Source organism: Ornithorhynchus anatinus, chromosome 11 (genome assembly GCF_004115215.2).
Source record: "Ornithorhynchus anatinus isolate Pmale09 chromosome 11, mOrnAna1.pri.v4, whole genome shotgun sequence".
NCBI classification, from domain to species: Eukaryota; Metazoa; Chordata; class Mammalia; order Monotremata; family Ornithorhynchidae; genus Ornithorhynchus; species Ornithorhynchus anatinus.
This window is the reverse complement of record NC_041738.1, coordinates 27,115,973-27,140,001: the sequence shown is the minus strand read 5'-3', so window position 1 is coordinate 27,140,001 and position 24,029 is coordinate 27,115,973. Positions and strand designations below refer to the sequence as shown.

Below are 24,029 nucleotides of genomic sequence, written 5' to 3'. Positions count from 1 at the left end.
GCTGATTAGAACCCAGCTCCTTCTGATTCTCAGTCCCGTGCTCTATCCACTAGGCCACGCTGCTTTTAGTGACTTGCCCGAGGTCACAGAGCAGACAAATGGCAGTCTTCCCTGTGGTTTCTGGGGATTAGTGTCTGATTCGTCTTTCCAAAACAATTCAATCCATTTAGGTCTCTCCCCTAACTTAACCGGGAGCTCCTCAAGGGCAGGGATCAAGTCTTTTTACATCTTTAGCATGTTCTCCAAACACTTAACATGTTCTTTGTACCCAGGAGGTGCTCAGTTGATGGAAATTAAATTATACTTCCACTGATCAAATGAGGTAGAAATTGACATACACAATTGGCAGGGAGGATGGAACCGGTTCAGACAGGAGACTTTTTTCTAGGAGGCTTGTATTCTGGGGAACTCTATCTTTGTGCAAATCCATTAATCAATCAGTGGTATTTATTGAGTGCTTACAGTGTGCAGATTCGAGTTAATCAGGTTGGACACAGTCCATATCCCTCTCTGGGCTCACCGTCTAAATCTCCATTTGACAGATGAGGTCACCGAGGCACAGAGGAGTGACTTGCTCAAGATCACTCAGCAGCCAAGCGGCAGAGCCGGGATTAGAACCCAGGTCCTCTGACTCCCAGGCCCTTTTCACTAGGCCGCACCGCTTCTCTAGGAACAAACCTCGCTAACCCACAAACTCCGCTCCCTTAGGCAAATCACATCTCAATATGCTAGGCATCAGAGAAGTCTCTTCAAGTGAACTCTTCATCTCTCGGAAATGAGTTTTTCCACCTAACCAGTTTGGAAAAATCGCCGTTTTCTCTCGCCAATCTTGGCAAACATCTTCTAGATGCTAGAGTGCCAATTTTTCCCTTTTGATACCATAACTCAGCTTCAACCCGACAAATCCACTCCCCCTTGGTGAATCAATGGTCCTGCAAACTGCCTTCTCCACTGCTTTTTCTGCCAAATGGTTTCCGGTGATCACACTCGCTTCCCGACCTATGGCAGTCCAACTGCATCATTCAATCAGTGCTATTTATTGAGTGCCTTCTCTGTGCAGAACACATAGGAGAGTATGATTTAACAGACTTAGCAGACCCATTCCCCACCCATAATGAGCTTTCAATCTAGAGGAAACACTTGGTTGCTTCTGCTGCTGAGAGCTTGTTGTGGGCAGGGATTGTGTCTGTTGTTATATTGTATTCTCCCAAGCGCTTAGTGCACAGTAGGCACTTAATAAATACGATCGAATGAAAGAATTTCTGTCAATCCCATTTCCAGAGCCCAAGCCAATCCGAAGTTTTTAGGTCGGAAAGGTGCCCTCGTTAGGTGGTGACTTAATTTACCGGAACAACATCGCAATAAATAGCCAGAAGAAGACTGCTATGACCCTCGGAGCTGTGTCAGAGCAAAATTAGAATCTAGAATGGAAGCACTGTTAAAGATCCAGAATTTGAAGTCTCCCTTTAGCTTATTCACTGAAACGATGAATATCTGAGATGGGAAAGGGGAGCTTGTATCTATTCCCCTGGAAAAAAAAAAAGCACAAGAAGTACCAAAATTCACCCATTGGGGTTGCCAATTGCAATTTAATACCACTTTTAGCTAGAAAACTCAATTAGCTTCTCAGAAGAAAGACTGACTCTCCAGTCGCCCACTTCCTCTTAATTCTCGATTCCCCAGATCTGATGATCCACCCTTCCCTGTCCACTCCCCAACTCGACCTCTTGCAGACTCTCATCATCACCAATCACTGCATCATTTCTAAACTCGGCAACTCTGAATTGCCATTCTCAAGCCACCACTCCCTAACCTGCCTTCTCCCTCCCAAGCCCCTCCCCTCGAAACTTTTCTCTACCCTCACGGAAACCTTCGATCTCAAGATCCTCCCCACTTATTCCAAGCCACTGTGCTCCACTTGGTCTCCCTACTCAACCTCCCCTCTCTTCCCTTACCAATATACCCACACAACATCGCCCACTCCACCAAACCCAACCCCTTCCTCCCACCCATCTTCCTCTGTCAGTCTTGCACCATTAACCCCCAGCTCCGGTTGACCTCCAGGATAATTTTTCTTGCTCTTAAATTCAGGCCACAGAGTGCTGTTGGTGGAAATCCGAACGCCAGGCTAATCTTGACCACTTTAATTTCATCTTCAGTCTACTAAAACTTTGCCTTTTCTCCCCCAACACCTCTGCCCACTGCCCTCCTCTGCCCACTGCCCTCATCAGTTTCTCCAGAGCTTTAATTCTTACCCGAAACCTCCACTACCCCCACAACCCATCTCTCCTCCCCGATGGCCCAATTTTTAAGGGTAATTGTTAAGTGCTTCCTACTTATCAGGCACTATACTAAGTACGGAGGGAGATACAAGCTAATCGAGTTGGACACGGTACATGTCCTACATGGGGCTTACAGTCTTAATCCCCATTTTATAGATGAGGGAACTGGGGCACAGAGAAGTCAAGCAACTTGCCCAAGGTCATACAGCAGACAAGTGGCAGAGTCAGAATTAGCACCCAGGTCCCCCAGACTCCCAGGCCCAAGCTCTATGCACTAGGCCGTGCTGCTTCTCGAAACTATCAGATGTGCACTTCCCAAATTATCCCCTTCATGTCCCCAACGACTCTCACCCCAACACTCTCTCTTTCAGCTTTCCTACCTGCTTTCAAAATCTAGTCCCTCCACTCAATTCTCTGTCCCCACTCCTCCTCATCGTCTAAGAATACTTGCCCCCACTCTTCCCTTCCCGACCGTCATCTTCAACTACTTCTTCTTGGTTGGCTCCTCATCCCTTGTCTTCAAACACACCCTCTTCTCCCCAATCCTGAAGAAGCCTGGTCTGGACCCCTCTGCACCCTCCAGCTACCATCCCACCTCCCTCTTCCTATTTCGGTCCAAATTCCTCCAAGAGTTTGTTTACATCTACTACCCCTATTTCCTCACCTTCGATGTCCTCCTTGATCCCTTAGAATCCGGTTCCACCCTCTTCACTCCACTGAGACTTCTATCACCAAGATAACCAATAACTTCCTTCTTCCCAAATCGGACAGACTCTACTCTATCTGAATCCTCCTCCACTTCTTGACTGCTTTGAGCTCCGTGAACCACATTCTGACTGGTTTTCTGATACTGTTTTGTCCGAGTTTTCCTCTTTACCTCCTGGAACTTCCTCTTCCTTCATGTCTGACAGACCATAGCTCTCCCCATTTTCAAACCCTCTGGAATCACATCTCCTGGAGGTCCATCATTGTCATTATCATCAAATCAATCAATTAATCAACAGAAACACCTTAACACTGGCTTTAAAACATTCTCCTCCTACTTCACCTCGCTGATCTACTACATCCCAGCCCGCACACTTCGCTCCTCTAGCGCCGGCATACTCGCTGTGCCCTGATCTCGTCTCTCTCACCGCTGACCCCTTTCTCACATCCTCCCCCTGGCTTGGAACTCCTTCTCCCTCCATAGATGCCAGACCACCACTCTCCCCACCTTCAGAGCATTATTTAGGTCTCATCTCCTCCATGAGGTCTTCCCTGATTAAGCCCTCTTTTCCCCAGCTCCCTCTCCCTTCTGCCTCACCTACGCACTTGGATATGTGATTTTTGGGCACTTGATAATCACCCCACGGTACTTCTATATGTACTTTTAAGTGATATAGTAGAAATAATGTACTTCTATTAATGTCTGTTTCCCCCTCTAGTCTGTAAGCTCTATATGGGCAGGGAACTTGACGGCCAACTCTGTCGTATTGTACTCTCCAAGCACTTAGTACAGGGCTCTGCACATAGGAGCCACTCAATAAATACCATGAATGATGATGATGATTTATTGAGCACTTATCGTGTGCAGATCACTGGGAAGCCTCCAAGCCTCACAAATGAGTTTCCAAGTATTGAAGTATTTTAAGGAGATATCTTTTTAAATACATTTCTGTCCATTTTTCACCTCTTGTTTCTAAATCGGTATAGAAATACAATAGCAATACAATCATCTCATCTTCTATTGGCCCCTACTATCTGTTCAGCACTTCAGCACTCAAGCATGCACAACCTTTCACAGCTCTTTTGCAAATATCTTATGTATCCTATCACTTAAAGCACGAACTCATTCATGTTTATATCCCCTGTACATTCTTTCTCCTTATCTCATCTTACGCCGTCGAGTCGTTTCCAACCCCTAGCCGACACCACAGACACGTCTCTCCCAGAACGTCCCGCTCTCCATCTGCAATCGTTCTGGTAGTGGATCCAGAGAGTTTTCTTAGTAAAAATCCAGACGTGGTTTACCACTGCTTTCTTCTGCACAGTAAACTCGAATCTCCACCCTTGACTCTCTCCCATGCCGCTGCTGTCCAGCACGGGTGAGTTCTGCCTGGAAGCAGATTGCCTGCCACCCGCTAGCCGCTGCCCAAGCTAGGAATGGAATGGTTAGGCCTCCGCTTGACTCTCCCCTGCCTAGCCGAGGCTGGTAGACTACTGGAAACTCTCCAGGTGTGACCCTGGGAGGAGATCTTTCTCCTAGCTGTAGTTTATTCTAATTTCAGTCGCCCCAGCTAGACTGAAGGCACCTTAAGATCGAGGATCGTACCTACTAATTCTATTATGCTTTCCTAAATGCTCAGAAGGGTCTTGCAAAACAAATTGAGAGAGAGAGGATTTAAGTGTTTGACATGAGAGCTCAAAATACCTCCAGTCCTCCCAACCCCACGTCCTGCAAGGCTCTGGGTGAGTTGCTTCATTTCCTTTAGGCTATCATTTCTCCCTGTCGAAAATTGTAATGATGTAGCTGAATGTTAGAGCAACCGGGATCTCTAGGTCAAGGATGGCTTGCTCACCAGCTAGAGTACGCATGACCGAAATAGCGCTATTGTTCTGATTTAGGGTGAGAGCTCCCCCGATCAAGCTGAAAAGTGTCGTTGTTGAGAAGAAATGAGGAGAAATTCCAGGGGTTGGGGTTTCAGATTTGGAACCTTGTTTAAAATCTGGGAGAAGCAACTCTTGTGCTTTTCACATAGGAAGCGCTTAACAAGTGTCATCATTATTATTAGTTTAGGAGCAACGCTTAGGCCCCACGAGGCTGTCAGCTCGCTGCGGGCAGGGAACATGTCTACAATATCGTATTCAAGCGCTTAGAACAGTGCTCTGCACACAGTAAGTACTCAATAAATATCACTGATTGACTGATTGAAGGCCATTCTGTTGCCGAATTGTACATTCCAATCAGTACAGTGCTCTGCACAGAGTAAGTGCTCAATAAATACTATTGAGTGAATTTCTGAGGCAGAAGTTGTGAAGAGGCATTTCTTGGTTTGCATAAGGACATGTTTTCTAATGTTATTTATTGAACATTTGCAAAGTACCAAAATAGAGCAGGTACGGTAGAGACAAGAGTAATCTGATGGGGATTGGTTCCCAGCCCAAATGAGCCTCCAAGTATTGAAGTATTTTAAGGAGATATCTTTTTAAATACATTTCTGTCCATTTTTCACCTCTTGCGTCTAAATCGGTATAGAAAACAGGGACTGGGTATGATTTGGGCTCAGGTAAACAACTCTGGGGAATTAACCCCCATCTTAGGCATTTATAAGTGAATAAATATAAGTCAGAAAGAACCCTGGAGAATGGAAAGAACATAACATTAAGGAATGATTATTGTTATTGTTATTCAAGTGGATTGGAGAGCAGTGCAGATGGCGGTCTCGGTCTCTGTTTTGGAAAGAGCATCTTTTCCAGCCTTCTTCCTCGCTTACAGCTGACAGCGAGCTGAACAATAAAAAAGACTCGGCCAAAATTGGCGATCCTTTTCCGTTTTTAAGAGCGCCTATCACAGGAGGGCCAGTTTGATTTTGGACAGTCAGGCTAATTGAGCCCGAAGCAGCTCGGTGGGGAGGAACCGTATCACCGCTCATGACAAATAGTTACAGACCCTAAGTTTTAGGTCCACGTGGACCATTTTTATCTTTAAAAAGTGCAGCCTCATGATGTGCCCGATACAGATTTTGAGGGAATTGGACTAAGGTCGGTGAGGAATGGAAATGAGAGGACCTTTCTGGGTCGTGAAAACACTCTATCTAGCCATCCGTGTCTTCTGTAAAGCACGTGCCTGAGACTCTAGCCAAGGCTTTGCCAGTGTCCACTTCCGAGCAATCAATATTGTATTATAAAAAGCACTTGACCTTGTTTGTCCCTGCTGGTTGCCTGGGGAATCCTTGATTCTCGGAGCTTTTAAAATGTTGGTCTATGCGTATTTAATGAGAGCCTCCTTTTGCAGGTTTATTCTTCAGAGACGGCTAGGCCCGGGATTGGATCTCACTTCCTCCCTGAATGGTTCGTATTGCTAAAGGAGCGGGAGGGGTAGCCCACCTAACTCTGGGAGGTTGGACTGGAGCTAGACATAAGGAGCTGAACAACCGTTGGATCCTATTTTCCAGAACCCCAAATCCCGGTCCAAGCACTCAGTACAGTGCTTTGCACACAATAAGCGCTCAATAAATATTCGGTTTGGGAGGATCAGGATGGGTGAGACCGGGCCTCTCCTGGGGAGTGTCTGTGCCTGGGGACATCGATTCCAGTTGGGTCTGGACCAGTTGAGTCGATCCAAAGGGAGACAGGATAGTTCTGGGGCTCCCGGGAAAATAATAATAATGATGACAGTACTTGTTGAGCGCTTACTATGTGCCAAGCACTGTGGCCCAGGAAGCACTTCTACAGACCTGTGGTGACCCAGACGGTCCTGGGCCACCTGGACCGCAGAATCCAAGTGATATAAACCAGGTTTTCAGGGTAAGGTGTCTCCTGATTCTACCCTGGACTACCGGCCTCTGTGCTCATCAACGGGGGGGATTCCTGGGCTGGTCGCTATCATTCCAGGGCTTTGGGGAGAACCGCATTAGACCCTAAATTACTGTGGGAGAAACAAATGGTCCACATGAAAGTGATGATGGGTAAACAGGACTAGTGCCTTTAGCTCAGGGTCTGTAACCATCATGAGCGATGATAAAGTTTCTCCCCAAAGAGCTCCTTTGGGCTAACTCAGTTTATGGGTTTTTCTATTCCACTGCCTGGGATGACCCCTTCTGTGGGGAAAAGGCACGGGGTGAGTGAGGAGGAGGAGGACAACAAAGCAGAGAAAGAGAGGCGGTGGGGAGGCAGGGATTATCCGGGGGTTCCAGGATAATTGCGCGTTGTGCGTCTTTCGGGGCACTCTGAGAGGCAGGAGTGACGGGGAAGGAGAGTCAGGAGACTGGCGATCAAGTAATTCTCATGAGTCACGTTGTTCTTCTCCATCAGGATCACACACCCGGTAGAGTTCTCTCCCCTGCTCATTGCCCAACCAATAAATGCTTCTCGTTGTGGAGGATGAAATAGGTTTTTCCAGTTGACTGGGTAGGTCTTCTATTTCCCCCCCGCTTTTTTTTTCCCTTCATTTTCCCGTGCCAGAGGAGTTCAGCTTCAGAGTACAGGCAGCGTCCTGGCCAGCATTGCGGCAGCCATTTTTTTCTCTCTTTTGAGTAAAAGTTACATCCGAACTTTAGTGCAAAAGGGGAAAAAAAAAACCCAAAACCCGAAGTCAAAGGAGAAGGGGTTTAGCAGTTGTAAAGTCTCCACTGTGTGCCTCGCAATCAGGAAGGGAGTGAGGTGGATTGTGGGGTGCAGGAGTTTTATGTGAGGCTTTCCCAGCTTTAGATTTGCTCTGACTCCTTTGAGGTAGCCCCTTGGGCTCTTGACTTCCATGAGTTGCCCTGGCAAGATCCTCTCCCGTCGAGTCACCTCTTGGGAACAGTCCTCCGAAGGGAACAGGCCCCTTGCTCCGAGCCACCCTTGCTTGCTGACGGTGTCCGTGGCAACGTGGTTACGGGGCTAAACCACCTTAATGGCAGCTGAGCCATAATAATCTCTCAAAAATCCCATCAGACCATGCCTTCGGTGTTTTTCTCTTCCTGGGATTAATTGAAATATTTTCAGATAATCCTGCCTCTGAGTAGCCAGCATCTGTTCCACAGATTGCCCGATGGTTTTGTCGAAGCTGGATCACTTCTCCGCAGAATAGCGCTCCAGAGAACCGGAACGTGATTAGAAATCCGCACACCGTGGATCTTAGTTAAGGTGCCCGTCCCCTATTTCTCATAGAAGGGGAACTCCGACCCGCATCAAATTCGCTCAGTAGTCAGGCTGCCTTCTCTGAGGTCACATTCCGCTTTCCCCGGCGCATCCTTTTTAGATCAGATTGACTGAAAAAACCACTGCATTTTTTTGAGACGCCACACACCAACAGCACAAATAGTGAGAAAAATAGGTCTGTGCTAAAATGAACGAGGAAGTTTTACAAACCGGCTCTTCTGACGGTGGTCGGAGGTGGGAGGGTCAGCCCTGTACTGTACTGATTTGCTCATCTAGTACCTCATGTGTATATTTAGACCGAAATATCAAAACATCTTGGGACAAATGAGATGTGGAATGAATGAGTTTTTACCTGTAAATTTAGGGCAAATATGTATTGGGCTAAACTGAACAACTTTGAGCCATAAAAAGTCTTCTTGCCCAGCTGAGGATGTAGTACGATGAGAAGCCTGCCAATCACCTGGCTCCCCACCGCACCCCCTCCCCCCCCCCCCGCCCACGTCTTGCCTGATGCAACTGCTGTACTTAAACTGCAAAGTAACAGGTGAGAGCAAAATTGTTCTCCCCCTTTTCTCCCCCCACTTTTCAATCTACTTCAGGAAACGTACATAGTGAAAGATCTTCATTATGATTTCCAGGGAGGCCTCGAGTTTTGGCCATTATATGCAGGGAAAATGTTAGGAGACACAGTTTCTCACCAAATGTCCCCGTGGGCTTGTTTATGAGGACCACCTCCTCCCCAGGACTGTTGTGCTACTTAGAAACTCATAATTTGGCTGTATGCCAAGTGAACAATTCCTGAACGGAAATCTCGTGGTTATTTACATAATCACTCTGTCTCCTTCTTCCCTTGGTTTCCTCCTCTCCTTTCTTAGCCTGAATATCCACCCCGGGGAGGGGAGGTCGGGAAAAACGATGTGGGTTGATAAAGTTTCGTTCCCGTCTGCAAGGATGAATGAAGTTCTACTTTGTCCTTCTTCTCCTTTCTCCCACCCGACATGTACGCTCTCCTTCCTTGGGTGAGAAAAAAAGGAAATTCTCCTCCCCCGGAAATCCTTCTCAAAGCAAGAGTGTCATGGAAAAGGGGCTGAGGGACCATGACCCAGCCGGCTTTTATGACTTAGAAGAAAAACTGCACAATGGCAGAGAAAAGAGAGGAGACTAAATGGTTCTTTCTTCGAGGGGTCATCTCGTCTATCCCCCGCCTCTGAGCAGAACCTTATTCTTACCATCCCAAAAGATACCTGCCCAGTCTTTTCTTGCAATGCCCCAGGAAGGTAAAAATATTCATTCAATCGTATTTATTGAGCGCTTACTGTGTGCAGAGTATGTCTTAGGCCTCGCAATGCATAGAGACTGGAAGTCCTTCCAAATGTCAAAGGTATATCCCTCCGTGCTGATATTTAGACCCATTCTCCCATCGGATGAGGCAGAACGTGGCTTCTCCGAGACTTCTGACCGAAAAGGAGCTTGTTTCTGTTAGCCAGGAGCAGTCCAAAGTTACTTTAAAAACTCCACCTCCGTGGTCCCGCGACTGAGCGGAATTTGAACGTCTTGTAAGAACCTGCACACCTGCGCCTGTGCCTCGAGACAACTTACTCATCTTAGACGAGGGTCAAGATCAAAGAGGGAGGATTTTCAGCCATTAAATTCGCACCCCTTTTCCTCCTTGGCAAGGGACACTGACATCTTTTTTTAAAGCTATCCAGGACTGTGATTCAGTCTCTCCGGCACCAGACAATGCTCCTCTCTCTTCTGGGCATTCGATCGGGATGCTAGTCTGCTTTGCTTTTCGGAGACAAATTCGACCCAGGGCTGGCTTGGCCGGCGGGGAGAGATGGCAATCCGGAGGGTCCGGGCTGGGTAATCTTGCCTCAGCCTATGCATTTAATACGCTCTCTTGACCACCTTCATTTCCACATGCCCATCTGTCAGGATGGCGCTGTGCCCGCCGGGATCCGATGGGGCCGACTCCCGTCGCAGACCAGCATTTTTCGATATTTCCTCCCTGCAGTCCTCGCGGATGGCTCGCCCTGGTCTGGAGGGTTGCCAGTTCCACGTCAATCGCCCGTTAATTACTGGATGTAGACCCCGATATGTGGCTCTGCTGCTCCCCGTCCTACTGCCGTTTCTCCGCCTCTTTTACAAAGAGCCCCCCCCACCCCACGTTTCAGACTCTGGGGGGACTCCTACAGACTGATGCCGCCAAATCAGGTGAGCACCTCCCTGACCCCAAGGGTTCCCCCAGATTTGTCGGCAACCTTGATTCCCAAAAAGTTCTTAAGCCGCAGGAGTCGGTCAGTCAGTCAAACGTATTTACCGAGCACTCACTGTGTGCAGAGCAGTGTACTAAGCCCTTGGGAGCGTACAATATCACACTAAAACAGACATACTCCCCGCCCAGGAGCAGGGAAGAGGGGAAGGGGATGGTATTTGAGGAGGCCTTGGCTGACAAGACAATAGATTAGGTTGCTTTCAGTAGCTAACCTCCCTCCTGGGATGCTTTCTGCCCCGGAAATTCTCATTTTTACCTTTTCTTAACTTTGTCAGGCCAGGCAGTGAGTGAAGATGAAGTATTCAGCCCCGAGTTAAATATTGGGATGGGGAGGTGGGTCAGGGGAGGGTGAGTAGGCTCGGGATTCTTAGCCCTTCTCATGGAAGAGTCAGATGGAGCCGTGGTCAAGGAAAAGGGAGATGACATGGGGGAGTTGGGTCCTTTAGAGAAAGAAAAAAACCTTCTATAAACCTGAGATAAGGTTGTCATTGTTACTATTATTCCGCAGGGAGTGGCTCTCATCAAGGAAGCCCCTGAAATCTTAACAGCATAGAAAAGCTGTCTCCCCATCCAGGATGTAAACTGACTGTGGGCAGGGAATGTGTGCACCAACTCTGTTGTAATTGTTCTCTCCCAAGCACTGAGGTTCTCCGCCCAGGAAGAGCTCAATATGTACTGTTGATTGATTGACTGATTGATTGATTAGCATCAGAAGCATACCCCCTGTTCACGTCTCCTGAGCACACGGGCCCTATTATGACCATTTCCCACAATGAACAGAACACTTTACGGACACCCGCTCTCGAAAAACCTTTAGTCTAATTGCAACTGGTCCTCACTTATTATCAGTAGGTTTTGCCTGTTTGGAGCCCCAGCCCCAAACTTCCCTTAATTTAGAGTGAAGATCTCAGTTTGAAGAACCATACTTCTAGCCACCCATTCAAGAATAGACATTTTCCTTGGCCTGCTGGGTGTCCCTTGACATTACCAAGTTGACTCAGATGATTTATTTACACCTCAAAGAGCACTCGTGTATTTATGTCCTCTTTATGTATTTACAACCTCTCTAGCTACAGTTTTATGCTTCTCTCCTCCATTAGCGTGTAAGCTTCTTGTGGGCAGGTAAAGGGTTGCTTTGTTATTTTGCAAGTGCCTAATAAAATGCACCACACCAATGAATCCTCCTTTTCCTCCTCCTCCTCCTCCTCCTCCTCCTCCTCCTCCTCCTCCTCCTCCTCCTTCTCCTTCTCCTCCTCGTCCTCCTCCTCTTTCTCCTCCTCCTCCTCTTCCTCCTCTTCCTCCTCCTCCTCCTCTTCTTCCTACTCCCTCTTGCAAAGAAGAGTCTATACAGCATATGCTGCACAAAATTTTGTTGGATCCTTTGGACTCTAAAGCCCCAATCTATAAATATGTGTGTGTGTGTGTGTGTGTACGTGTATAAACAAGCAGCATTTTCTACCACAGTATTTTATAATGCCTGACACTTCTAACTGAATAATATTCTGCAAATAAATTGTCACCAGAAGTGCTAATAAAGCAATAGTTTTTGGTCATTAAAATGCAAACTTCACTGCAGAGGAGGAATGGATTAGCAGTATTTCATCGCGGAGTTTGTAAGATACGGAGGCAAAGCCTCTGCAGTGACGGGCACCTGAAGGCCGCGCTACCCAACCAATCGCTATTGCTGTTGCTGAGTTTGAAGGCGATGCAAGAGACGGTGCCCAGCGCCACTAGATGGCACCCAGTTCATTCGTTCAATCGTATTTATCGAGCGCTTACCGTGTGCAGAGCACTGTACTAAGCGCTCGGGAAAGTACGCTACAACAATAAACAGCGACATTCCCACAGGGCTCTTCGCCTCCGTCCGGATGCTGCTACGCCGATCCGAGCCCCTGTCATACCCCGCCTTGACTATCGCGTCAGTCCCCTCCCTGACCTCCCTGCCTCCTGTCTCTCCCCTCTCCAGTCAATACTCCATTCTGCTGCTCGGCTGGCTTTTCTAAAACAGGTCCACATCTCCCCATTCCTCAGGAACCCACAGGGGTTGCCCATCCACCATTGCATCAAACAGAAACTCCTCGCCATGGGCTTTAAAGCGGTCCATCTGTTCATCCCCGTCTCATCTCGGGATTTCTTACTACAATCCATCCTTCACACTTTGCTCTTGCAGCGCCGATCCGCTCGCTGTGCCTGGTTCTCTTCTATCTCACCGCCATCCCCCTTCCCACATCCTCATCGCTGGCCTGGAACTCCCTCCCCCTCCATATACGACAGACCACCCGCCCTTCCCATCGTCCATCACACACATCTCCTCCAAGAGGCCTCGCCCGAATAGACCTCTTTTCGCTGACTCTCTCTCCCATCCGTTTCGCCCGTGCACTTGGCTCTGCACCCTTTGAACGCCCGATAACCACCCCACCCTCAGCTCCACGGCATTTACGGACATATAGTAATGATAATAACGATGACGGTATCTGTTCAGCCCTTACTATGTGCCAAGCACTGTTCTCAGCCCTGGGGTGGATATAAGGTCACCAGGTTGTCCCACGTGCGGCTCACAGCCTTCATCCCCATTTTACAGATGAGGTAACTGAGGCCCAGGGAAGTAAAGGGACTTGCCCGGGTCACACAGCAGACAAGCAGCGGAGGTGGCATTAGCACCTACGACCTCTGACTCCCAAGCCCAGGCTCTCGCCACTAAGCCACACCGCTTCTGCATCCCCATCTAAAATTACCACCTCCTTGCGAGCAAGGAACGTGACTACCAACTCTGTTGAACTGTACTCTCCCCAGCACTTAGTACACCCAGTGAGCCCTCAATAAATGCCACTGATTGATTAACCGCTTGCTTTTTAACTCCGCATTCCTAGCCTCTCAGCTCTGCTCCTATTTCGCACCGACGCGTCGCCCGGGGAAATGCCAACGTCACGCTCCTCAACGAGAAACAACAGCAAGCCGCTCGACAAGACCACAGCCCAGGTGTTTGGAGACCGATTGGTGGGGTTTTTTTCCCCCTTTTTAACCACGGAAGGGGGAATGAGGTCGGAGAGTGCCCGGGGGGGGAGGAAAGATGAGGTTTGCCCTGATTCTACGTTTGGACTTTAGGGCAGTCTATCTCTTTGTCTCTCCCTCTCATTTCGTCTCGCTCCACCTTGTCAAGGCTCAATCCCCAAACCCACATCGGGAAGATCCAAAGCCAAGCGGGTTCCAACCCTTGAGGTGTCTCCCCAATCTCTCAGCTGAGGAAAGAGCGGGACTGCTAGCCGGGTAGTTGGTCAGCGGGGGCAAGGGGGGTAATAATAATAATAATAATGATGATGATGATGATGATGGTGTTTGTTAGGCGCTTCCTGTCCCAAGCACTGTTCGAGGATAGATCTCTAGGAGAAAATGAGTCAGTCCTACTTTACACATAAACACAACAGTGGAAGAAGAAACGCAAAGCCATATGAAGGGGGAAATAGGTCGAGTCAGAAAGTAAATAAAGCCAACCTCTTAACGTAAGCAGGGAAGAGATGACAAGGAAGAAATAATGAGCCTTAGGCAAATAAGCCCCCTCAGGAAGCAATGGGGGGAGGCGGGCTCGATGCGCTCGTAGGCCCCGTCCAGCCGCGAGAGCCCCTGAGCCCGCCCCGCGCTCCCGGGCGTGCGCCTGCTGGGTTGAGGGGGGAGGGGAGAAGGGGGCGGCACAGCCGACCGACCGACCGACCGACCGACCGAATGAGTGACTGAATGAATGACTGACGGGCGGATGGACTGAATGACTGAATGACAGGCAGACTAAGTGATGACTGACTGAATGATTGACTGAAGGACCGACTGCTTGACCGAACGACCGAGCGACGACCGACGGATCGACCGACGGACGGAAGGGCAGGCCGACCGAATGACGGAATCAACGACCGACCGACGGACAGGAGGACCGGCCGACCCGACGACCGATTAACGGAAGGACCGACCGACTCAACGACCGACGGACGTACTCAGCGACCGACCGACCGACGGAAGGACCGGCCTTCTCAGCGACCGACCGGCCGACGGAAGGACCGGCCGACTCAGCGACCGACCGGCCGACGGAAGGACCGGCCGACTCAGCGACCGACCGGCCGACGGAAGGACCGGCCGACTCAGCGACCGACGGACGTACCCAGCGACCGACCGACCGACGGAAAGACCGGCCGACTCAGTGGCCGACGGGTGAACTCGACTGACCGACCGAACGGCTAACTGACGGAAGGACCGGCCGGCTCGACGACTGACCGGTGGACGGACCGACCCAACGACTCGATGACCGACGAACAGAAGGACCGGCCGACTCAGCGCCTGACCCAACGACCGAACGGCTGGCTGACGGAAGGACTGGCCGACTGAGTGACCGCTGGATGGACGGCCTGAATGAACGAATGACTGACTGACAGCGACTGACCGACAGACCGACTAAGGGAAGGCCCAGCTGAGCGAGTGACCGATCGACGGACGGACCGGACGAGTGAGGGCTGGGCGGTGGGAGTGACTGAGAAGGATGGATGGACCGAGTGACCGGGGGACGGATGGACCGAGCGAGGGACGGACGGAGGGACGGAGGGAGGGAAGGACGGACCGAGCGAGCGAGGGACGGACGGACCGAGTGAGACGGACGGAGGGAGCGAATGAGTGCGGGGTGGGGGCACCCGGCGAGTGACCGAGTGAGGGATGGATGTTGGGAGGGAGGGAGGGAGGGGGGAAGCGAGGGTGTTCCGCGGGTGCAGCAGCTCACCGGACGGGTGTGTGTGGCGGCGGATGGCGGCCCGTCCGGGCGGGGGGGAGGCCGACGAGGCGGCCGTGGCGGCGGTGGCGGCGGCGGGGGCTGCGGCGGGGGCGGCCGCCGCGGGGCTCCCGGGGCCGTCGGGGCCGTCGGGGCCGTCGGGGCCTCCCGCTCCCGCCGCTCCGGCCGCCGCTCCTGAGGCCGCTCCGGGGCCCGGGCCCGGGGCCGGGGCCGGGCCGGCGGGGTCGTCGGCGCGGGCCGGCGCGGGGGGTCCCGGGGGTCCCCCGGGCGGGGGCCGCTTGGGCCTGGCGGGGTCGGGTCCGTGGCGCCGGGGCCCGCCGCTCTGGATGTGCGACACGGCCTCGGCGGCCTGCATGTCCGGGGGCGCGAAGCGGGCCAGCACCCGCAGCAGCGCCTGGGCCCGGTGCTCCCGCGTCTCGTCGTCGCTGTAGTCCGCCACCCGGCACTCGTACACGCCCTCGTCCTGCCGCCGCACCCCCGACAGCCGCAGCCGGTGGGAGATGTCGTTGCCCTGCACCCGCACCGTCTGCAAGACACGCGACCCCGCGTCGGGCCGCCGTCAGGACCGGCCGCCGCCCGACCCCCCACCGCACCACCTGCCTCCCCCACGCGAGGCTCCCCCGATGGACCCCCGGGGGCGGGGGGGTGGGGGGGGGACCCCCCCGGGGACCCCCGAGGGCTGCAGGGGCGGCCCCCGAGGGAGACTCCCACGGGAGGGCCTCTCGATGGCTCCACGGCGGGCCCCGGGGGAGATCCCCCCCGGGAGGACCCCCTGAGGGCCCCAGGGCGGCCCCCGCGGGAGGCTCCCACGGTCGGCCCCCAACGGGCCTCGCCTCCCCCGCGGGAATTCCTCCCGCCCTTCCCCCTCGACACGCCTCGGCTCCCGGCATCTCCGGGCCTCGGCTCCCCTCCCCCGTGCGGGGTCTTGGGGGGGGGGGGGGGGGAGGGTCTCCGCTCCCCGCCCCGCCGCCTCACCCCTGAGACCCTGGGCCGCATCCCCACCAGAGACCCCCCGCTGGCCCCCGCATCCCCGCAGATGTCACAGTTGCGGCACCCACCGCCCTCAACCCGCCGAACGGCCGCCCACCCCTAAATCCACTTGGAGCAGTCGGATCCAAAATCCTCGGCACAGTGAAACCATCCCACCTCCTCGCCCCCGCCCCCCTCCCCTCTCCTCCGACGCTTTTCCCGCAGGGTTTAGCAGATGCTCTGTCCCGCTCGGGCGTCCACCACCGGCTCCCCGCCTTCCTCTCAAGTGAACAGAAGACAGAAGAGATCCCGTCCCGATCCCCGCGCTTCTCCAGAGGGACGATTTCGGAACCTTTCCCCTTGCCGCGGAGAATGACAAATCTCCCACTTGTCGGTCACCCCCCTCCCCGGAAGTCTGACACCCCGCCCCCGACCCGTCCCGGGCTACCGTCCTTTTTTGACGGAGGCCGCGGAAACCGATGTAGCGGGAGAGGATAGGCCAGTCCTAGAAGCGGCAGCGGGGCCTTTCCGGGAGGATCGGCCGAAAGATTCGAGCGGAATCGGTCGGAAAAATGAAAGGATTGTAACGCCGCTGAGGGAAGGCGAGGGCTCGAGTGGGCGAGCTGAACGAGCTGGACCACCGCCCCCTCCCCCATCCGGGTTGGAGGGTCTTTCCCAGGTCGATGTCGTGTTTTCTCCCTTTACGAGGAATGGAACTCGACTGGAGCAAATAGCAACAGATGGAGACGTGACAGGCGAGGCGGCCGAAAATGCCAAATGACCAGAACTGCACCAAGGCGGTTGGTTCTGTGAGGTTAAGGGGGCTAAGATGCGGGAGCCCCACCCTTTAAAAGCAGCCTCTTTCCTGAGGCAGAATGCGCCGAGAGGGGTCTCCCGCACACCGTCTTTTTTAATTTTTTTTTTTTGCGCTACACTTACGCTGATTTTGGTCGCATCCTTATTTGTTCCCTAAAATGCAAAGAGGGAGAGATCGTCGTTAGACTTCCATGCGCTTATACATTCATTCAGTCGCGTTTACTGAGCGCTTAACTGCGTGCAGAGCACTGGGCTGAGAGCTTGGGAAAGGACGGTAGGACCATAAAGAGAGACAGCCAGTCCCGCCGTGCAGGAAAAGCAGATTGAGACGATAACTCCACCCTGCAGCATCCGACTGAAACTCATTCTCGGTCAGGGCCCTCCCTTCGGGCCGACTTCCTAAACTAGTTCGGATTCGGGTGTGTGAGGAGGTTGGGGGGGGGGGCGGGGGGCTGGGAAAGGGAGTCTGGACAAGGAAGGGATGAGCCGGTGGTTTGGAGCAGGACCCAGTAGGCCCAGCCCCGGTTCGGATGTCGGTCACCCTCTTCCCTTCGACAGGGAAGGAAGGGCACTCGTCCGGTCCTGGGAGGATTTTCGTGGCGTCGTGGACCCCAAGCAGAGGCTGCCCTCGGTCAGCCCGAAAAGGAGGGATGGGGCCAGCGGGGCTCCATCCTGGCAGAGAGGGAATCTCCGAAGCTCCTGGGCAAGATGAGCTGCGGAGGGGGCGGGGAAGGGGCAGCTGGATGTCCAGAGCGCCGGCACCTGTCACCGCGGTGCCCGCAAAAACCGGGGCCCTAAAGCCTCCCGGGACTTGGCATCGTCCCCCCCTCCATCTCATTCTCACCTGGCCCTCCCTGGCACCCCGGGGGTGGGGGTGGGGGGGGGTCCCGAATCGGGCAGAGGAAAGAAGGCCTGGGAAGGTTGTGTCTCGCTCTTCGGGATGGGCAGGAGGTGGGGGTTGGAGACGGGACGGGAGGGGAGCTGCCAGGTTGGTCAGGTGGCATCTCCTCCGAGGGTGACGAGGAAGGAAGTGGACGGAGGGGGGTGGGAGGGTCTGATCCGGGCCGGAGCCCTTGCAGCCGAGCTGGAAAGACGGGAGGGGGTTCTGCCCTGGGGCAGGAGCGGGGAGAGAGGAAGCGGCGGAGCCGAGAGGACGATTATTCCGGGGGATAATCTCCGGCCAGGAGGGGAGGGGATCGACTCTTAGCATCGCCCTCTTCCCTTAGTGGCCTCACTAAGCTTCCGAGCGGGCAACGGCCGCCGGACTGCCTCTCCTTCCCCCCTTCCCCGCTCATTTCCCCTCTTCCCCTTTCCAGTGGTGGCCCCCTTTGTCCCCTTCCCCGATCTAGCTCCTCCAGCCCCGCCGTCGAAAGAGAGGGGGGGAGATAGAGGAGAGAGGTAAGGGGGGGGGAGAGAGAGAGAGAGAGGCGCACACACTGCGCTACCGGTGCCACAGGGAGACGCCAGCGAGCTGAGCCGGCCGCGGTCCCTCCCGGCCTTGTGGCCAGAAGCCCGCGGGGAGAATCCCGCCCGGTTTCCAGGGAGACCCCCCCCCCCCGTCCTCCCTCCCCATCCCAAGCCATGTCCCCGACCCCCGTCCCCGGGAGGGACGCCCCTGGGAGGGGAGGGGTAGTGTGGTAGATACCTTGTTCCTGCTCCCGGGCCCGCTGATGGCTACTTCGTGAGCGAGCTCCCTGGCCGGCTCCTTGAGGTACCACCACTGGATCTCCAGAGAGTACGAGGTGGCTCCGCTGGCCCGGAAAGCACAGGGCATCTCGATATCATCTCCCTCCCTCACCGTCACATCTTTGGGGACTTCCGTGAATGTCGCTGGAGGAAGGGGCGGGGGGAGAGTGAGGAGGGCCAGAGGGCCAGGTGGGAGGGGAGGGAAAAAAAACAAAAACCACCCCCAAACCAAACAAAAAACAAAACCCCACAGAGGAGATATTACTAGAGGACCGGCCGGGTTGGAGAGCCGAGGGGTCCAGGCTGCTGGGGGCCGCTCGTTCTTTCCGTTTTAGCAAACTCGGGTTGGGGGGGTCCGCCTTTGCCCCCTGCAAGCTAGCTCCTGGGGGTGAGGGGGGAGAGGACGGGGTGTGTGTGTGTGTCTGTCTGTGGGGTTGTGTCCTGAATCCGAGCAAGCTAGCTCCTGGGGGTGAAGGGGGAGAAGAGGGTGTGTGTGTGTGTTTAGGGGAGCAGCTGCAGACCACCCCTGAATCCGAGCAAGCTAACTCCTGGGGGTGAAGGGGGGGGGGGGGTGTATGCGTGTGTGTTTGTGTGTCTGTGTGTGTCCTGAATCCCAGCAGGCTAGCTCCTGCGGGGGGGGGGGGGGGGGGGAGAGGAGGGGGTGTGTGCGTGTGTCTGGGGGACCATCTGCAAACCACCCCTGAATCCGAGCAGGCTAGCTCCTGGGGCTGAAAGGGGAGAGGAGGGGGTGTGTACGTGTGTGTGTGTTGGGGGGACGGGGGAGGGTCCCTGCAAATCCCCCCTGAATCCCCGGTGGTGCTGCAGCCTCCGGGCTACTTTTCTTAAAGCGTCCCCGCAGGGTGGGCGGTGCGGATGCGGGGAGCGAGGGCTGCGGGGAGAAGGGGACCCCGGCCGGCCGCCCGCCCGCCCGCCCCGGAGGGTGGGGGGGGGGGGAAAGGGGTGTCCCGCAGCCACCGGCCCCGGACACGTCCACCGGACACATCCCCTGCCTCGCCCCGCCCCGCTCTCTCCCGCTCGGCGGGAACGTGGGTTTGCCCGCAAGGACGGTCCGAGCGGGAGCCCCGCACCCCCCGGCCCCGCGGCCCCGCGGCCCCGCAGCCGGCCGGTCCTTCCCGGGCCCGGGGAGGGACCCCGCACACCCTCCTCACCCCCGACCCTGCGACACTGACACACGTCCGGGGTCCCCCTCCGCACACACACACACACACACACACCGACACACACGTCCCCTCGCCACCCCCTGGCCACCCCCAATGCGCTCCACAGGCGCCTCCCCCCCACATCCTCCAACCTCCATCCTCCATCCTCCCTCCTCCATCCTCCCTCCATCCTCCATCCTCAAACCTCCTTCCCTCCTCCCTCCACCCTCCCACCATCCTCCCTCCTCCCTCCATCCTCCATCCTCCCTCCATCCTCCATCCTCCATCCTCCATCCTCCCTCCATCCTCCCTCCCTCCATCCTCCCTCCATCCTCCATCCCTCCGTCCTCCGTCCTCCGCGATCCTCGGCGGGATCTGGGCTAGCGGATGCCCCGGCCCTCCGGGTCCCGTGCCGCCCTCCGTGTCCCGTCCCCCGCCCCCCCCCCCCCCCTGGCCGGGCCCCCCCACGCGGGGTCTCACCGTTGGCGATGAAGAGGAGGGGGGCGTGTAGGACGAGGGAGCAGAGGGCGCCGAGAAGCCCCCGATTTTCCATCGCACATGGGGAGGGTTTGGAGAGCCGGGGGGCGGGGGGCGAGCCGGGGGGCGAGCGCGGCTACCAAGCCTCCGGGGCCATGGCCGGCCCAGCCCGCGCCGCTCGCCCCCGGGTCCAGCGGGCGCTGGGAGACGGGGGGGGGGAGATGGGGGGGGAGGGGGATGAGGGCGGTGGGGAGAGACCCCCGGCCGAGGACGGTAAAATCCACAGGCGGAACGGGGCCGGCTGGTCCTGCTGAGGATAGTCCGGCTGATGATCCTGCTCCTGCTGATGCTGTCGATGCCGGTCCCGGTCCTGGTCCCGGTCCTCCTCCTCCTCCTCCTGCTGGTCCTCCCCTCTCTCTCCCCCCAAGTGGTCCCGCTCCTGGGGCTGGTCCCGGTCCCGGTCCTCCTCCTCCTCCTGCTGGTCCTTCCCTGCCTCTCCCCCCAGATGGTCCTGGTCCTGGGGCTGGTCCTGGTCCTCCTCCTCCTGCTGGTCCTCCCCTGCCTCTCCCCCAAAGGGTGAGGGGCTTCCGGGCGGTGGGGGGGGGGGGGGGGCAGGCGGGTCCCGGGGGGCTCAGGGGGTCCCGGGGTCCGGGCCAGGACAGGCCCATCCTCTCCTGCGGGGACGCCGGGGACTCCGGGGTCCTTCTCCCGCCGCGACCCCCGCCCCGCTCCGGGCGCTCCGGACCAGGGCCGGGGGAGGGGGAGGGGAGGGGACGGGGGCGGCCGCCTTCTTCCCGGCTCCTTTCCTTCTCCGTCCTCTTCCTCCTCCACCTCCACCTCCTCCTCCTCCTCCTCCTCCTTCTCCCCGCCCCCCCAAAGCCCCCCCCCCCCCCTTCTCCCCGCACTCCTCAAAGCAGCGGGAGCAGAGCGCTCAGCCTATAGCGGGACACTTCCCCAGCTGACGCGACCCAGCGCCAGGCAAGGAGGTGGGGATGGGGGGTGGGGGGGGGGACGACGGCCCGGCCGGACAGAGACACGCACACACAGAGAGACACACAGAGAGAGACACAGAGAGAGAGACACACAGAGAGAAGGGCGGGGGAGGGGGCTCAGGGCCGCTGCTGGGCCTCCAGGCGTCATCCCTCCCCTCCTCCTCCCCGGCATGGGGACGAATCGTCCTCGTCCTCCTCATCCTCCTCATCCTCCTTCTCATCATCATAACTGATCATCATCCTCCTCATCGTCACCCCCCTCATCGTTATAGTTGTGCTAGTTAAGTGCTCACTGCGCGCCGGACACTGGACTAAGCGCTGGGGTGGGTACAAGCAGAGAGAAGCAGCGGGGCTCGGTGGAAGTGGAAAGTGGAAATAATAATCATCGTTATAGTTCAGGCGTCTGTATAATAATAACGATGATGGCATTTGTTAAGCGCTTACTAGGTGCAAAGCGCTGTTCTAAGCGCCGGGGAGGATACAGAGTCATCAGGTTGTCCCACGTGGGGCTCACAGTCTTCATCTCCCTTTTACGGGGGGGGGGTGGGGTAACTGAGGCTCAGAGAAGTTAAGCGACTTGTCCACAGTCACACAGCTGACAAGTGGCTGAGCCGGGATTCGAATCCATGACCTCCGACTCCTAAGCCGCGGTCTTTCCACTGAGCCATCTTAGAGGTCGTGGGTTCTAATCCCCGCTCCAGCGTTTGTCTGCTGCCACTTCACTTCTCTGGACCTCGGTTACTTCATCTGGAAGATGGGGAGGAGGACTGGGAGCCCCACCTGGGACCACCCGATTTCCTGTATCTAACCCAGCGCCTGGTGCTTAGCACATAGTAAGCGCTTAACAAATGACATGTTCGTGATGAATTATCCTCGGGTTGGGCACAGTCCCCGGTGCCACGTGGGGCTCACAGTCTCAACCCCCATTGTACAGATGAGGGAACTGAGGCCCAGGGAAGAGAAGGGACTTACCCGAGGTCCCACAAGCAGACGAGTGGTGGAGGCGGGATTAGAACTCGTGACCTTCTCACTCCCAGGACCGGGCTCTAGCCACTACTCCACGCAAGGGAGACACCCCTGGCCCGACCCCCGGGGACTGGGGGGGGGGGGATGGGATCACGGACACCCTTTAGGACGCCAGGAGCATCTCTCATTTTCGGGGGTCTCAAGCCCCTTCTCCCCCTCCTCTCCAGCTCCTCCCAGTTGCCTCCAGTGGCATCGATGGGGTGAGGGGCCACTCGTGAGAGCCGCCCCCTCCCCATTCAATAGAGAAGCGGCGTGGCCTAGTGGAAAGAGCACGGGCTTGGGAGTCAGAGGTCGTGGGTTCTAATCCTGCCTCTGCCCCTTATCAGCTGTGCGACTTTGAGCCAGTCACTTCGCGTCTCTGGGCCTCAGTTACCTCATCTATAAAATGGGGACTAAGACCGTGAGCCCCACGTGGGACAACCTGATGACCTTGTATCTAAAACCCAGCGCTTAGAACAGTGCTTGGCACGTAGTAAGCGCTGAACAAATACCATCGTTATTGCTATTATTCAATCGCGTTTATAGAGCGCTTACTCTGTGCAGAGCACTGTACTGAGCGGTTGGATAGCATAGTGCCACAATACAGAGAGACAATCCCTGCCCACAACGAGCTCGCTGTCTGGGGGAGGGGAGACAGACATCAGTACAAGTAAACAGGCATCAATATAAATAAATCAAATTACAGATATCTATCTATCTATCTATCTATCTATCTATCTATCTATCTATCTATGTGAATACCGTGGGACGGGGAGAAGGAAGAGCCAAGGGAGCCAGTCGGGGGGGACACAGAAGGGAGTGGGAGATGAGGAAAATAATAATAATCATAACGATGGTATTTATTAAGCGCTTACTATGTGCCAAGCACTGTTCTAAGCGCTGGGGTAGACACAAGGTCATCAGGTTGTCCCACGTGGGGCTCCCAGTCTTCATCCCCATTTGACCGACGAGGGAACTGAGGCCCAGAGAAGTGAAGTGGCTTGGCCAAGGTCACCCAGCGGACGAGTGGGGGAGGCGGGATTAGAACCCAGGCCCTCTGCCTCTCTTGCTCCTAAACCGCGGAGCTTCACAGAGCGGAAAAGGGGAGAGGAGTGGAAGAGTCTGGGAAGGCCTCTCGGAGGAGGTGGTCCTTCAGTAGGTCTTTGAAAGGCGGGGGGGGACTGTGTGAGGGCTGAGAGGAGGGAGGGCGATCCGGGCCAGGGCAGGACCTGGGTCAGGGGGCAGCGGCCGGACAGGCGAGCTGGAGGCCCAGTGTGGAGCGCAGTGTGCCGGCTGGGATGGAGAAGGGCAAGGATCCTCGCCCCTCGCCCCTCATCCCCTCCACCTACCTACCCCGGTGCCCGGGCCAGCTGCCCACCGCGCTGGGGGCGCCCTGGGGGTCGGGGGGCTGGGAGCAGGTGCCCGCAGGACCCACTGCCCACCGCCGAGCCCGGAGGGACGGGCGAGGGGACCCCGGCTGGGGGCAGGGAGGGAGGGACCGCTGTGCCCACAGAGATGGCCACGGGAAGTCGGGGGGAGAGGGAGGGCGCCGGGCCCGCCGGAGGGATGGGCACCTGGACCCGGGGAGGAGAGGGCGCTGTGCCCACAGGGATGGGCATGGAGAGATGCTCAAAGCGATGGGCATGGGGAGGAGGGGGGGTTAGGGAGGGCACCGGACCCCCCCGGAGGGATGGGCACCTGGAGCCGGGGAGGAGGGGGCGCTGTGCCCACAGGGATGGGCATGGGGAGACGCGGGGG

General features: G+C 55.7%; 1 protein-coding gene and 1 long non-coding RNA gene across 2 annotated transcripts in view; both read right to left on the bottom strand.

Annotated features, from left to right (window-relative positions):
- LOC114814956 overlaps positions 1-15,232 on the bottom strand; it is a 31,480-nt gene extending 16,248 nt beyond the window's left edge. Inside the window, exon 1 of the long non-coding RNA XR_003762747.2 lies at positions 15,158-15,232. This is a non-coding gene — a long non-coding RNA (uncharacterized LOC114814956). The remainder of the gene's footprint in view (positions 1-15,157) is intronic.
- A 157-nt stretch (positions 15,233-15,389) lies between these two features.
- Positions 15,390-20,469, bottom strand: VSTM2B (V-set and transmembrane domain containing 2B; the record flags this gene model as incomplete). Its single annotated transcript, XM_029075298.2, has 4 exons — positions 20,278-20,469; positions 18,597-18,781; positions 17,075-17,104; positions 15,390-15,692 (listed from the first exon to the last, which is right to left on the bottom strand). Coding segments are annotated over exons 1-4 (591 nt in total), but the record flags the coding sequence as incomplete, so codon positions are not given.
- Between the last annotated feature and the right edge of the window lie 3,560 nt (positions 20,470-24,029).